Genomic DNA, 17,756 nt, shown 5'->3' on the forward strand with positions numbered 1-17,756 from the left:
CTGAATTGTGTGGCAGTTTACCAACATCAAAGACATTCTCTTTATTATTGTTTTAGTTTGTTTAGTAAATAAGATATTCAAAGCTGGCCATATAAATACTTATCTTCAAAGAATTTTTACCATTGGTCACTGAGTCCTACATCTATTTGTGATCGAAGCAAGGTATCTCAATTGGTTTTGGCTAAAACATGACTTTTTTAAGTCAGAAAAATTTTCAATCTACTAATACATAATGTACAAAGTAGTGTTCTGAAAGTGGTAGCAGAATTGACTTAATCCTTTAATACTTAATTATGCAAGATCCACGTATGTAAATTTTCACCATATTGCCACTAAAAAATAAACATAAGTAAAAGAAAAATAAATTTTAAAGGGAAAAAATATGATCCATTCTTTTTGTAAAAATCTGTTCAACCTAGTAGTAACTATAAAAAGAAATTTTGTTAGCCTAGCAATGCTTCCAAACATAGACACTAGAGGGAGTCTTATGAACAATTACCCAATGAATTGTCTATAAATCAAGCCACTTTAAGAACAATGATCAAGTGTATTTTTACCCATTGTAATTATCTATTGAATATTACAAACTGTATAAATATCTTGAAATAATTAAAAAATTTAAGTAAAATAATTTCTCCTTTACCATATACTGAGATCCTCAACAACATATTACTTCAAAATAATAAGAAAAATTAATTCAGGACTTTTTCTTTGAAGTTATATTTAATTAATTTTTACAGTAGATCTATGATTCAGAAAAATATGAACAATATTTTAAGAGGTAAACACAGAGTGGTGAGAGGTTTGCCACGTTCAAATGAATAGCAGATGGCTTTGGTAAAACCCAGTATCACTGATCTGAATACTAGTAAATAAATGTTCTCAATAAAGTACTCAAACTGCACTCATTGAGGGTTTTCCACTTTCTAATACAATACAAATATCTGCTTTTGTTTCTCCCAAAGAAGAAAGGAGAATAAAGGACTAATTACATGTTTATCTCCCTTCTTGCTATTCTTCTCATGTATAGAGGGAAAATTTTCAAATAACATAATGACCATAACTCACTTGACACTTTAGAATCATAAACCCTTAGAATTAACACTTGAAAAATTAGAATCATAAAATGGGATGGAATCTTAAAAAGATCTAATCTCAATGGAGTAGAAGATGATAGGAAGGAAAGGGGAGGAAATACGGAATGAATTTGACAAAATCATGCTATGTGCATGTGTTAAATATACAGTGATTCTACCCTTATATCTATAAAGTACCAATTTAAAATAAATAAGTGAAAGGAAAACCAGTACAGTAAAGAAATGGGTATGGGGGAGGGAGGCTGGGAGGGAAGAGGGGAACACCAGGGATAGAAATGGAGTAAATCAAATTTCATGCATGTATGTTTCTGTCAAAATAAATCCAACTATTATGTATAACTATAATGCCACCAACAAAAGAAAAAAAAAAGAAAAAGAGGATCTAACTCTCTTACTCTTTATGAATTAATTTTCTTTGAATACAGTCTTATGTAGTCTATTTCAACAACTTTTATAAGAAGAAAAATGGAAATAGGATTACAATGGTAAAGCAGAAAAAATGAAAAATCATGAGATGGACAGAGAGAAGATACATTCTAACGTAAGAATAATATCCAAGTATTTAAGAAACAATGAAGACAGAATTTGGTAAAATGTCCACTGAACTCTACATTAGATAATTTCAATTAGGGTAATGTCACAATTAACCTAAACAGGGCAGTGACTTCCTTTTTTCCTATGGGAACTAATCATAGACACATGTAAAAGGCAAGCAATATCCTAATAATTACTTGTTTTAAACCCATCTTTTTCAATACTTACTAAAACTGACTTGCATGTACTTATCACTATCAAATTTTTCTAAAAATATTTTTATCTAATTTAAAATTTTTATAAGCAAATACATTTTTATAAATGCTATCCATGTCTACTAAAAAATCAATTATTTGACAGTTACACTAGTTACTGTGAAAACACTGCACGAAAAAATTAGAAATTTTAGTATACTTCTGCACTTGTTTTGAATAGAAAGCATGAAACAAATTTTATTCCAAACAGTTCTATTTCAAAAAATGAGAGAAAATAAAAACTTAAAACACCCTTAAATCTGTTCATATTACTTCAAAAGTTATGACTTCAAATTGCAACTTCACAACTTCTAAAATTAAAATATTGCCTTATACAATGATACTTTAAAAATACTGCAATCATAAATCTCAATTAAAAATTGTAATTAATGCTTTATTTCTTCTGAGTTGGATAGATCAGTGTACACATAATATTGAGAATGAATCTACAACTCATATTTAAACTTTTGGAATATATATAAATTGTTTCACACCTAAAATTCATATAAACTTTTAGTTTAATTAGCACAAAAAAGGATATCCTAGCAATTTGGAAAATTATAATTTTATTTCACATTCTCAACATTACATATTATAAACAATATGCAACAAAAATTTAAGCTTTGGCATTAACTTACGTCACCTACTTAATGACATATTTGCTGAGCAAGATGGAATATCTGATTGTTTAGAAAGAAAAGTGAGAGATTCCACTAAATAAATGTTTACAAGGTAATTACTATATACCAAGAATATCACCAGACAATGGGTATGCAAAGATTAAAAATACATGGTTCTGGCTCCGCTAATATTCTACTGTCTAATAAAGGAATAAAACACAAAAGATTATTTAGATATGACATGGGAAACATATAACAGTTAAAAACAATACACTTGAAATGGACAGGAAAGGCAACATACTGTCTAACCAAGGATCTGAAGGGATTTTTACAGAATAGGAAATTGGAAAATTGTGAATGACTTAAGTATTAGCTGATTAACATGGGTAGGGATAAGAATATTGGCATTCCAAACAACAAACAAAAGCCAATATGCAAGGGAAGGTATGAAATAACATGGTGTTTGCTTATGTAAGAACAAAAATTCAGGCAAGATGACTTTTAGATATATGGCCAAAAGAGACTGGGAAGAGAAGTGGGAAGGTGTTAAGCATCATATATGATATGCTGTAGAACTTGAGATTTTATTCCACAGGTGATTTAGTAACTAGATTTAAAGGTTAGAGTATGACATATCTCCATCTGCACAGTAAATGATGTTGGTAACAAGTTGTACAGTCCCAGCAAGAAATCAGAGGGGCCTGAATTAATGATGTAACAAAGACAAAAGTAGTAACATCACAGGAATTTATGACTTCTTGCAAACTGGTGTGAAAGAGAGAGAGGCAAGAGTCATCCTACATACAACTCCCAGGTTTCTCACTTGAATAACAAAGTGCTGTTGTTGCCACTGAATTAGAGAACACAGGTAGAAGAATAGTTACTTGCTTGTGCAATGTTCAAAAAAGGAAAAACAAAGAAAAGGCCCTTTCCCCCATTCTGAGTCATTCAATTTTATTGTTCTATATCAGTTCTGATATTTTTTCCTGCCTCTGAGAAACAAACAAAATTTGCTCATTTTTTTCAAAACATAAGTCTGATTTTCCTTAAAAATTATCGGTTCTCAAATGCTTGGCTTACTTAAGACTAATTAAATTATTAGAACTGATGCCAAATGTTGATTAGTCTATCATATCGATCAAAACAATCTCAATTATAATTATTACTCATTATTCAAAATAAAAGTACTAATTATGGAAAAAAATAAGTTTTTTTATCTTTTAATACTTCAAATTAGAATACCATACTACTTTTAAGTAGTTCCAAGTGGTTGCGACTTTTGTTACCTTTGAAAGATACCTGCTTTCTGCTAAAATTAATATGCTGAACTTACCAGATTACATTAAAATGCATTTTTTAATTTTCACACAGCCAGGAGTCTTTTCTTCTTTGCTGATTTTTTTCAATCTGTATTGTCGGATCTCTCTCACCAATGTATAAAAAGCATCCTCCACTCTCTGCATTGTAAAACACAACTTCTTAAAGTCTGTTTCATTGGTAATAGTAATTTATTGGGAAGCCATGTGCAAGTAGTTTGAAACTATGAGCTTTACTTGAGAATTTTCTTTTTAACATACATCAGATTGAATAAAATTGAGGATGCAGTTTTAAAATATGGGCTGGAACCTGGTTTGTTCTTAAAAGTCATTTTTGTTTTCTAATGGAATTAGAATTTTAAAATAATTTTTAAGTAGGAAATTAGATTAAGAAAAAACTCAATACATGTATTTCTTATCTGTTTATCAATTGATACAATAATTTTATTGTTTGCAAGTTGTGGAATTTAAGCCTAAACTGAAGTTAGGTTGCAATTATTCCTTTGACTTAGTGAAAACAGGTGATTTATATACCCCTGTTCCCACCAAAGACTAATTAAAGTGGGGAGAAAAACACTATAATAGAGCTGTATGGCTATTGTTAAAATAAAAACACTTCAAAAAGCATCTTGCAAAAAAGGTTAAGTCAAGAGACTGGAATTTCAAGTTTTCAATTCTTTCTATCAGTTTCTAAGTAGAATTGATTCTGGGACCTTTGTGGATGGAAAACTGTATTATTTATATTAAAAGTTAAGAAAGGGCTGTTTGCCAAAATACTGAAATGTCATGAACTGTTTAAGATATACACACAAAGCAGGAGCAGTGCATTTTGTATCCTTACTACAACTCTTTAAAAAAGATTGCAGAACAGTGTCCAAATAAACTGGCTTTGTACCTTCTATTTTAAGGGATTTTTTTTTCCAGCTTACGGTCATGGTAAGAAAACTGTAATGACAATTGCAATGATTTATAGCCATCATGGATCTAGTTTTTCATCTTTCTCAGCCTAGAAAAGTAGGCAGTAGCCTAAGAGGACAAAGTGTTCAGTTAACTGTACTACTAGTTTATCCAGAAAGACACCACCAAAGTAGCTTATATCTAAAAGAGAAATGCAGAGAAGTATCAATCTATGTAAATTAGCTCAAAAGATGTATTCATTCTTCTAATGAATGTGTTTAGAAAAGCTGGTGTATTTCTCTGCACATTTAATTTAAAGCTCTTCATTTCATTTTCAGAATGATTACTTAACTTTGGGAACTGAAATATTTTAAACTGGTTACATCAATATTTCTGTTGAACCAAGTGTGACAAAATGGATCCAACACCTAAAAAGCTAATATATATCAAAGTATGACTTCTCGTTTTAAATTCAATCAGGCACAGAAAAACAGCCACTAGGTATTTAGTAAGCTAACAACCAAGGTTTAATTTTTGTGTGCGTAAGTCTTCTGTCCACCTACTCCTACAACAGCTAAGAAAAAGAAACTATGATTCTTTCAGGAATATTAATTTTTACAAATCTCAAGTGTTTATTAAGAACTGCTTCAGCAGTATTCAGTAATTCACCTATAAAGCTTTAAAATTCATAAAATTAAGTTTCAGTTAAGCAGACATACTTTACAATCATACTAAATAATGTATCATTAAAATAATATATATCAAGTTTCTAACATATATTATATATATTTCTATTCGATGATGTTGTAACAAAAATTATAGCCCAAGAAAATCTTATTTTTAACAGAATCAACTAGCTAGCTAGGTCAACTAGAAATGAAAATTTCCAAGTGATTTTTGAAATTGTTAATACATTGGCATTTTAAGTTAAATTCCCATGTGTATGTGCCTATAAGTTTTAAATACTTTATGCTTATCATTAATTCTCAAAAGGAAGTTTTTATTAATTTAACAATAAAATTAATTCTGTCTTTGAAAACAGTTAGAAATGTTTATTAAAATAATTTAAGACGTAAAAATTAAAATGACTTTTAAAGCATGCAAAACAGTATGAGTTCTGTCACTTGATATTTTCACAACTCATTCTTTCTCAAAAAAAATCAATGCAGAAATCAAATAAATATTTATAGATATATAGATACAGACAGGTGTACACAAACCAGGTAAAAGCTCATATTTTCTTAAAAATTTTAAGGATGTAAACTTTTATTCCTGTTTACAAAATGAAAGTTACAAGGTCACTGTAGAAACATGCTATGAGGGGGAAAAACAGGGAAATGGTCTTCTACTGATTTAGCAGAAGCAAATCTGATTATAACACTTCTAAAATCAATTTCAATGTGCCTGTTTTTTCAGTGTGAGCATCCCCATCACCAGACTATATGATTTTTGTTTCCAGCAATGCAGAGAGAGAATTGGAAGCCAATAATTAGAGAATGTTACCCACCACCAAGAACTGTCAGGACCCTCAGTAGCTGAGATAATTAACAACACTGAGAAGTAGTTGTTTCAGAATGACTTTTTCCATTTCTGAGTTTTATTAATATGAAATCTAATTTTTTTAAAAAAAATCATTATTTACCATATTTTTTCAGACTAAGTTATTTCTTGATAATACGCTTCAAAGCCTAACTGACTTCCAAAGAACATGAGATTATTATTTATCCTTACCATACCAAGGCACTGGCTCTAATTTTTTTTTTCAGTTGTAGATTGACAAAATACCTTTATTTATTTTTTTTATGTGATGCTGGGGATCGAACCCAGTGCCTCACCTGTGGTAGGCAAGCGCTCTACCACTGAGCCACAACCCCAGCCCCAACTGGCTCTTATTTTCAAAAACTGCATATAATATACAACTGTCAGACAGAATACTGGTTTCTTATTCCAAAATTTGTTGATAAGTTTTTAAGATAAAGTATAACTGAAACTTTATGCCCACTGCAACTAGTTGCTAAGTTCTTAACTGGCACTTAGTGATTTAGCCTCGGGGATATAGCTTATTGCCACAAATACTTTCAAATGTCACTTATTAAAGTCTAAGAACAAATGAAAATATTCATTTAAGAACAAAACTATACAAGTTTAAATATGTAACTTTTTAAATCAAGAGATTTAACAATATTGTCAACTATTATCTGTAAACAGACTTGTGAGTACATGGGAATAGAACACCCCAGTGAAGAAAAAATTGCTAACAAAGAGTATCATTCTGTATTCTGTGGCCTATGTTTTAATAAGAGATTTTATTTCATTGAGAATTTGTTCCTGTAGAATCTATAAAAACTCTTGCAAATTTCAAGAAAAAACACATCGAATACCCTAACTAAATACAGATATGAGTTTATCAGTCTTCATGGGGGAATGGAAGGAACAAGATGTATTCTAAAAACCAACTTTGTGCCAAACTATAAACCATCTTAGCACTGTTCAAATAAAATACCAGTACATGGGAGGATACACATGGTATACAGTTGGTGTTCTAATTCTTTAGTCAGTTTTATAAAAGGTAAAGTTCAAAATATTTGTGATTTGTACACAAAATCAACTATTAAACAGATAACAGCACATGAAGTTTTTTGTGTGACTGTTAAAATAACTTTATATTAAGCTTTCATGGAGGTCTTTTATCTGTCTAAAAATTAACAAATTAATCAGTAGACATTCTTAAGTATGGAAAACTAGTGTTTACATTATGTTCAAATTGAGGCTACCAGAATGCAAAAAACTTAACCACCAATAGCTCATACTCTGGGAACTCTGCCTCTGTCATGAATTTTACTGAATCCTCCCCACTTTTGATTTTAGCTGACTGGAAAACTCACAGCTAATTCCCATGGTATCAAGGTTTCAGTTTCAACAGCCTTTGGCAACTCCCATGCACTGCCCAAAGGGAAAAGAAAAATCTGACAATTACGATTCCAGATAATATGGAAGTAGCAGTCTACATATACCAGGAGCACAGAAACCACATATGGCATACTAGCATAGAATACTTCTTTTTGCTTTCAAATGAAGACTAAAAAGACTATACAGAATTTAAAAGAATGACCAGGTAATGGGCATTTTAAAATCGCAAAGTAAGTTGGGAAAAATATTTTCTATAACTCTTATCTTGAAAAGTACTACAGTAAATTTTCTATTTTTCTCTCATAAAATATATGTTTTACTTTAAATACTAAGGTTAGCCTGTATAATTTAAGTTGAAAATCTGGCCTAACTTCTATTGTTTTAAAGTTATTCAGAGAGTCAGGGATTACAACCCACAGGCCAAATACAGTCACAGCCTGTTTTGTATTATACACAAGCTAATCATGAATTTTACATTTTTAATGGGTTATAGGAAAAAAACAGAAAAAAAGAAATATGCAATAGATACCCCTTGGTGGCCCTCATCCCAAATATTTGCTGAAGGGCCTTTTATAGAAAAAGCTTGCTGGCCCTTGACTTATCTCTAAGAACCTCTAAACAAATGTTCTGTACCTACTAACCTAAATATTGTTTTTGGTGTTCATATTTTAAGCTCATGAACAAGACCAAAAATTGGGGTACAAAATAAGTTGCTGATAAAATACAAAAAGGATACACAGATTTATTTTATCAAAGAACAAGTAGAATAATAGATGAGTAACAAAATATTCTGCAAAAGGTAGGGCTTCAAATTTTCACAAAAACTGGCAGTGTACAATTTATTAAAATGTGCATATTTAATATTATAATCTCTAAAATTACTTGGAATAGCTCTTTAGTCTTCCCAAAGCATGCGAATACCAAGTTAATTTAAAGAAAGGAAGATGAATAAACTCTTCAAAGCAAATTAATTTCTAAGCAAATCATTAAGTCCACTTAATAAAAAGGAACAGAAATTAAAGATCTAAGTTAGAGTTTAGCAACATATATAGAGACATGAATAAAATGGGATAGAAATACAGGAAAGGCTGTGTACTGTGTTAAATTATCTCTCTATATATAGATGATTCACATAAATTTCCACAAAGAAAGTTTAAAGGAATCTACTTCTATATCATACACCTTCAAAAAAGCACTTTATTTTTTAAAAAGGCCACAACAATATAAAACCTAAAAATCTATTAGAAAGTCACAGCCAGGCACGTGGACACATGCCTGTAATTGAAGTTATTGGGAGGCTGAGGCAGGAGGAGCACAAGTTCAAGGTCACTTAGCAAGTTAGACAACATAGCAAGATCCCAGCTCAAAAAATAAAAAGTACTGGAGAGTCAATCCCCAGTACCACAAAATAAATAAAGGAAGTCACATAGTTTTCTTATCAATTATAAATGCTGTGGTACATTAAAACATTAATGTCAAGCACCAAGAACAAATTAGTACTTCTGAAGTAGTAATCATACAAGGAAAGGAGACACAGCTATTTTATTAAGCTCTTATCAAATGAGAAAGAGCAACACTGTGATAATCAGAAGTCTCCTTTCATTGTTTTCTACTGCCTTTCTATTCAAAGTGTGGTGCTACTCAAAGTGTGATCTGTGAAACAAATTAACAACATTTGGGAGCTTGTTAGAAAAGCAAAATCACAGGTCTCAATCCACTGAATTAAAATCTGGATTTTAGTAAGTCCAGTTAATTTGTATGCATATTAAAGTATGAGAAGCACTTCTCTATTGCACCCCTTTATACTAGGCCATCTCATGTTTTCTTTATTCTTTTTTTTTTTTTTTTTACGAAATGTCCACCAGTCTAAAATGCATCTTTTAAAAGTTATAAGTAATGTAAATATAATAGTAAACATTAATAGTGGAATCCAGGTAGTAGGTGTGCAAATGTTTTCAGTACAATTCTTCCAATTATACATCTGAATTTTTTCATAAGCAAATATTAGGAGAAAAAGTTATAAATATTATAATCAGGTTTTCTGAATATCTTCTCTCCTGAGGAAAAAACAAGGAGAATGGTCAGAGAAGATCAGTAAAAAGAAGATAAAAACCACACCTCTTCCCAGTCTGATACCCGGGAATGCATTTGAATGAACCTGAGTTCTTCCAAAGTGTGAAGTAAAGAGATATATATATATATCAAGTCTTCCTTTAAACTATAAATCACGTGTTAGTAAAACTGCCACAGAAGAGATATTTATATGGTGGTCAAACTATAGAATTCAGTTTTTAATCTCCAAATAAAGATGTTTATTCACTGTATACCAAATGTGTACAACCAGGAAGTACATATGATCTCCTGCTAGAGAAATCAAGATATATATGCCAGCTGAAAAATTTACATTTAAATTTTACCCACTTAACAGTAAAAATTTCCAGAATGCCTACTTTTATACATTTAAGCATGTAATGAGTTTTTCATAACTTTTTTTTTTTTTTAACTCTTGGCATTCAAAGTTTTACAAAATTTTGTTTTGGGCTCCTAGGTATCATAACCAGAAAAAGCCCAAAACAAATTATGAACTATAAATCAATCAATTAGTCAGTATATGAAAGTTATATTCCTCATCTTCCAGAATTTTTTTACTCTATGTTAAAAATCATATAAATAGGTTAAATAATACCAACAGAAATTACCTAGTAAAAAGTTGTTTTTTAAATGAGGATGATTTTCCAAATAAAATTCAGGTTTCATCTGCCATTGGTTTTTGTCAGAACAATGCACCAAATAAGTAACTGAGATTTGTTTACTTTCCAAATATTCCCCTTGCTTTAATGAAAACTTTCTCCAAAAAAATCCTCAAAAATATTTGCCAAAGCAAAAATTTTCAAATACAACAAAGAACCATTTGACATAATAATCTTTAAGGTGCTTCTAAAATAGGAAACTCAAATTGTTTCCCTGTTCTTTATTTTTACCTATACAACTGAAAATTTTTCTGCATTTCTTGAATCCAAAGTGTTAAGATGTGTTCAGAATTGAAGAAAAGTTTTCGATGTGAAAAGAAATCCAAGCCAAAAACAGTATCATGGACATTGAATTAAGAAGCACTGTCTTCTTAAGAGAACATTCACCAAATATTTTTTTTTATTTCCTATTTGAGTATAACGAGAAAAAAAAATCTGATAAATCATTTTAAATGATTTAACATATAATACCAATTATACTATCAGATATGTTTGTTAATGCCTCCAAAATGATGCAAATTAGGATATACATTAGTAAATTATGATTAATGATAAAATCACTTGATCTATTTTGCAGAAAACAGATGTGTATTTATTCTAATAACACTTACCTGTCTTGTCTTTGCTGATGTTTCAATAAAAGGAATTCCATAACTTCTTGCTAAGTCCTGAGCCTGCTTTGTGTCTACTGTTCTAGAAGGCAAATCACATTTATTTCCTACTAGGACCATAGGTACATCTTCAGAGTCTTTAACTCTTTTAATTTGCTCTCTGGGGAAGAAAAAAGTTAGAGGCATTAGTAAAACAAAAATCCTACAGAAACTGTCCATAACTTTTGCCTTATAATATTTGGCTGAATGAATACTTTTCATATGATTTCCAATTTTTACCACACCAAATTTTCCTTGCGTCATCTTCTAGTTATTTTCCTTCCCTCTTGAAAGATCAAATAACTACAGAAGTAGAGTTAAGACTATAAAATAGGTTCATATGTAGATAAATCATGATAAAACAGAAAATACTGAAAAGTGATATCTAATTTAAAAACTATAATCTTGGCAATATGTATGTGGCTAAATGTGTATGTATATAATTGAAAATATCTTTACCCAAACATGAAGTAATAGCATTAAAGTAACTTTCACATTTGTTTCTTCTTCCTTATCTGTGGATATACATTCCAATACCCTCAGTGGATGCTCAAAACTATGGATAGTACTAAAGTCATATACTGTCTTCTCCTATACATACATATTGATTATAAAGTTTAAAATTTATAAATTAGGCACAGTAACATAGTAACAATAACTAATAAAACAATAATTAATCTACTGCAATAAAAACTATTTTAAATTTTTGAATTGTTTAGTTCTGGAATTTTTCACTTAATGGTTTCGGACCACAGTTGAGCATAAGTGAAAACTTGGAAAGTGCAACTGTGGATAAGGGGGTACTACTATACTCTCACTCAAAAGAAGTGATAACTGGAAAGACTTTGATTTTCATATGGACAACACTAACGTTACTATATTTCTGTTAAAAGACCTTCTATGTGGTGCTAATTTAAATTTGTGGTATAATTATATTGTTTCACAATTTTGTGTTAATTTCAAACATGCAGCATGGAAAAGGTACATTAGACCACAGAATCAGAATGGTTCAAATTCCCAGTTCCTTTACTTAGCTGAGTAAAGCTGGATAAATTAAGAAATTTCATCTATTTTCTACTTTTTAAAAAAATACAAAAATACAACCACCCAAATTTTCTCTTATTACTACAGAGTAAACATACTATAATAAATGTTCTTAAATAAAATGTTAAACCTCTTAACTAGGCTAACTCACAGTAATATAACGCAGCTAGAAAGTGGATTATTTGCTTAATATGCAGTTATATGAAAACTGTAAACTCAAGGAAACAACATAAAATATATTTAATATAATACTTTTATGCAGATTTGTCAGATTCACTAAAAACTACAATTGTCCTAATGCTTCCAATTTTTACAAAATCTAAGTTGTATTTAAATATAAATATATATGGCTATCCTTTATTCAATCCAAGACATTAAACATTCATAATTATTTTAAAAATCATTCATGTGGCACTATTTCAAATCCCCTTTCATATTTGTTTTTGAATTTCATTTTTATGATGTATCTAAAAAGTTCAAAGTCTTGTTTCCCTAATGTAGAGTAGTTAAAGAGTACAGAAGGTTCTGGAGTCAAACAAGCGTAGATTTCAATCCTAGTACTAGTACTGTCTATGCAATCTGGAACAAGTTACTCAACTGCTCTAATTGTCAAAAACTTCAATTTGTAAAATGGAATGATTACCTACCTCTCAAAAATTATTTTAAAATTTAGGTTAGATCATATAGGCATGGCAATTAGCAAAAACTCAATGAATGAAAGCTATAATTACTTCTCAATGCCAATTTATTATATTTGACTTAAACCCACCTATAATGGTGAATATCTTCAAATGATTTAGTATTATTTATGGCAAATACACAAAGAAAGCCCTCCCCAGTCCTCATGTACTGGTCCCTCATCGCACTGTACTCCTCTTGACCTGCTGTGTCGAGAATATCCAAGAGACAGGTTTCTCCATCAATTACTACTTGTTTCCTGTAGGAATCCTAAGAAGGGAGAAACAGTCTGGATTATTTTAGTGCACCTTTTAAAAAGGTGTTATATACAACTCAAGGAAAAAAAAAAAAAAGACAAAACAACCCCATTCAAAATGGGCAAAGGACCTGAATAGGTATTTCTCCAAGGAGGAACAAATGGCCAAATAAAGCACATGAAAATATGATCAACATCACTGGTCAATAGGGAAATGCAAATCAAAACTGTAAGACATCACCTACCACTCACTAGGATGACTATTATTTAAAAACAAACAAAAACCCCAAAATAACATGTGTGAGTGAGGATGTGGAGATACTGAATCTTTGTACTGAGCTGGTGACAATGTAAAGTAGTGTAGCCATTATGGAGAACGATTTCACTGTTCCTTGATGGCTAAATGGTAGAATTACCACATGACCCATTTCCATTTCTAATTAGGCAGAAATAAAAGCAGAGACCCAAACAGATACTTACTTGTATACCAATGTTTACAGCAGCATTATTCACTATAGCCAAAATGTAGAAATCTAAGTACACATTAACAGATGAATGGTTGAACAATATATATATTATATATATGTAAAGAAATATTATTCAGCCTAAGAAGGAATAAAATCTGATACACATTACAACACAGATTAACCTTGAAAATACTATTCAAAGTATTATAAGTCACACACAAAAGAGCAAATATTTCATGAATCCACATATATGAAACACCTAAAATAGGAGAATTCAGACAGACAGAAACAGGAGTTACCAGGGGTGAGGAAAGGAAGATTAGGAGTTACTGTTGATTGGGCACAGTGTATGATGATGAAAAAAGTTCTGAAAGTAGATAGGTATACAGTGCTAATGGTTACACAACATTGTGTATATATTTAATGTCACTGAATGGAACACTTAAAAATGGCTATTATGATATATTTTATGTATATTTTACCAGAAAAAAATTTAAAGGTGTTACCTGGTCAACAATGCAAAAGTATATATTACTAACAAACCTATCTATAAAAATAATTACCAAAATAGGATTGCTGACCAACTCTATTATTCAGATGACTGAGATGAACCCCCCTAAAATCAATCAACTTGCAAATAATGGTCATGCACTGAACTTTATTTACAAAGACATATACAAGCAAATAAATAAGATTCTAATGCCCTTGTTCACTTCCAGATGGTATCTGAAAGTATTGATATGATAATACTATAGTTTTAAAGCTTGGGAACAGTACCTAACTGCCAGATAGCATTTTGATATAGTATTTCTGTGGTAATAACTATAGTTTTAAGGGCACTGTTTCATTTGCAAATTGAGAGTTCTCTATTACATAGTCTTAAACTATTCAATGGTAAGAGCGAAGGGCTGTGGGTATAGCTCAGTGGTAGAGGACTTGCCTAGCAGGTCAAAGACCTGGGTTTGATCCTTAGCACTGGGGAAAAACAAGAATGGGGTGGGTAACAGAATCTTGAAATGAAAATCTGATTTTCTTCTGACTTTCAAGTAATATTTGTACCTAAAATTTCATACACTCCAAAACAGGAGTCAAAAAATAAGCAAAGGGGAAGGTATAATGTAAAGTTATGGAATAAGAGGCAGTGCTGATAATGGGTATAATGCATAAAGATCTTATTTCTTATTGTTCCAAGCATGGGTAACTATACTTGTGTCCTTAGTTCATGCATTACTTTATTGACTATTTTACCATTTAAGAGATCAAGAGAGGAAGGTATCATTGAAAATCATCTTTTTTGGTAAATGTTAAAAATTTACAGGGTAAGGAGAATACAAAGATAGTATATCACATGATCCCTATAAAATATGGGTACATTGTTATATAAAATGTAACTCTACACATATTAAGGAAACTGAGGTAAATATATCAAAATACTTTTTAAAAATTTGCGAGATTTATTTCTCGCTTCTCTCTCTCTTTGGGGCTACACGATATACTGAATGTGTTTGCTTAGCATTTATTTATTTATTTAGGTCCTGGGGATTGAATCTAGAGCCTTACATATGCTAACCATGTGCTCTACCACTGAGCAGGTTCACCTGCAGGCCCTTTAGATTATTTTTAAAAAGTAGAAAGAGTACCATATTAGACTATGATCTTTTTGCTTAACTTTTAAAGCATACTATATTTTCTAAATTGCATTTAATAATAATCTTACCAGTCAGAATAAAAGGATGAATACTGACTTTCTAAACAAGAAGTTCTTGATTAATATTTTGAATACTTGGTTGACAAATTACTATTTGAAGGAACTCCTGCAGGTTTTAAATTAAGAACCAGTGGGTTTTTGTTTTGTTTTTGTGGTGCTGGGGGCTAAACTCAGGGCCTCACATATGCTAAGCAAGTGCTCTACCACTCAGCTATACTCTTCTCAGTGTTAAGCTATACCCTAAAACCAGTGTTTGAAGAATAACGAAAGAGCAGAAATTGGCAGTACAGTGTCTTAGTCAATCCATTACCCAGGTGTGGCTCAAGAGTATGTAAAACTAACCAAAAACTTGTTCTTTACCTATTGCTGTTAACTCACTTTCTTTTCTTATCAATACTAACTAAAGTTAGCCTAATAGCTGATAGTTCCCTTAGTCTTCAAATCTAAAATATTTCACAATAATGAAGTTAAGCATAGATTATGGAGCCACACAAAACTACTTAATACGGAAGGTGTGGCTATGGGATTTCTCACCACCTCCCCTCATATCATGCCTCCAAGAAGTACTTCAGTAAAATCCTACTCAACAAAAATTTCAAACACTGTTTAAAAACTGTATAATGTGGAAAATATTAGCAGTTTCTTCACATATTACATAAGAGATTTCCTTGATGAACATTCCACCAGGAGGACCAAGAAACTGGGAAAGTGGTCTCATTCCTATTATCTTATCCCTTTCAGATCCTTAAAATACTGACACAAAAACTCCAGAGATTATGTAACAAAGACCCATGTGGCTTTTTACAGAAAATTTTGCCAACACCTTGCAGTAAGCTAATAACTTTTCACAAATATGAAGCATGCTTTATTAATATCATTATTTATTCCCTTCATACTTAAAAAAAAAAATCACCTTTAGTACTTTGTAAAAGTACAGGCTGCCAAAGCTTAACAAATTTAAAAACAGATTTTACAATGAAACCGTAGTCTATGATGAAGCAAAGAAAAGGATCCAAATTTTACAATTTAAATTAGTGCTATTTCTAGACTTGCAAATAAGTAAATTTTAGATCAGGTACATAAGTTATGGATATCCTTAGGAAACTAGTATAAAATAAAATCACTTAAATTCAATCAACATAATGAAATAATAAGTAAGTTTTTGATGTATACCCCTTGCTCCCAAAATGCCATTCTTTTCATCTACTGAAGCAGTATAATCTTTTCTAAATGAAATGTACCATGCTGGCAAGAGTATATCGTAGATGAAATAAAACATTTCTGGTGAAACAATTAAACAGCACAATCTCTTTGGAAAGCAATTACAATATTTATCTAAAGCAATCGTAGCCTTTGACATAACATCACTTACAGTAAATGATCCTATGGAAATATGGTTTATTTAAAAAATGATAGAGATATACTTAATATGGCATCCTAAACTGTCTTAAGAAAAATTACAAACACCTAACACTAACCCCACAGTCTTATACCATTTATCTATTTTCAAAATATACCCTAAATCAAAGCACCTACCATACTATAATTATCATTCCTTAGTTGTCCCCCAGTCTCAGGCAATCTGTTCTAGCAATTGTTTCCTGGCAGAGATTCCTAGGATATATTTTGCTTAAAGCAGCAAATGATTTGTATTTAATGTAGATCATGACACTTGTTCAAAGTTCTCCCAAACCATCGCCCTTCAGTCTTAAAAATAAAATCCAAAGGATTATTCCTTCCCCAGCATCTCTGATGTTTCCTTCATAGCATGTATTAAATTTTAAATTAGATATTTAATTCTGTAATTGTTTAAGTCTATCCCCACCCCCCAAAAAAACTAGGCTTTGAACTCCTAGATGGTAGGGTTTTTATCTGTTTTGCTCACCACTACACAACATGTGCCTAAGTCCTGAACACTGTAGGTAAACAATACCTGTCTGCTGAATAACTAAGTGAATTCACTCATGGAAAATATATACAAACACTAAAAAGAAATATAAATTTATATTAAAATTATAAGTTAATGTAAACAAATTTTTCAGTTGTACCAACTCCTCTGAAATATTCAATACTGAAGTTATCACACTATTTGAAATGAACCCACACAACAAACTTTCCTGTGGCAATGCATTAAGCTTGTAAAGGTAGATTTTTAAATCTCTCAATAATTCATTTTTAACACTTTCCATGTTTTCTTATGTCTTATAAAAATACATGAGTTTAAAACATTGAAGTTTTTTAAACTACAAAATACTAAGAATAATAGTGTCTTTGATCAAGTTCTATATAACATGAAAACTTTTATGTAAAAAAATAGAGATTTTAAAACACTTAGGAAAAGACAGAGAATTTCTATTCTGGGGCAAGTATGGTGGGGGTCTTGAACTGTACTAAGTTTTGTATCTTGAAAAACAGAGCTAAACTAAACGTAACAAAATGTTAAGACATGACAAAGCTAATAATTAATGCATACATGATATACTTTGTATTAATTTTCCACAGAGCAGTAAGTGTATACCTGTTCATCACTACTCACTATCAAGGATTTTATATTTTATTTTTAATTTCTGTTGGT

General features: G+C 30.8%; 1 protein-coding gene across 4 annotated transcripts in view; it reads right to left on the bottom strand.

Moving 5' to 3' along the window:
• Nucleotides 1–17,756, bottom strand: part of Kras (KRAS proto-oncogene, GTPase) — a 38,588-nt gene that overhangs the window by 4,918 nt on the left and 15,914 nt on the right. For 2 of the 4 annotated variants that reach the window (XM_047548366.1, XM_047548362.1), the window contains exons 3-5: nt 12,842–13,020; nt 10,990–11,149; nt 3,839–3,962 (exon numbers count right to left, since the gene is read on the bottom strand). In XM_047548366.1, coding sequence (XP_047404322.1) covers nt 3,843–3,962; nt 10,990–11,149; nt 12,842–13,020 — 459 coding nt within the window. In that variant the 3' untranslated portion in view covers nt 3,839–3,842. Of the gene's footprint in view, nt 1–3,838; nt 3,963–9,448; nt 9,686–10,989; nt 11,150–12,841; nt 13,021–17,756 lie in introns of those variants that run through there. The other 2 variants (XM_047548364.1, XM_047548363.1) reach the window with 2 other exon arrangements.

Source organism: Sciurus carolinensis, chromosome 4 (assembly GCF_902686445.1).
Source record: "Sciurus carolinensis chromosome 4, mSciCar1.2, whole genome shotgun sequence".
NCBI lineage: Eukaryota > Metazoa > Chordata > Mammalia > Rodentia > Sciuridae > Sciurus > Sciurus carolinensis.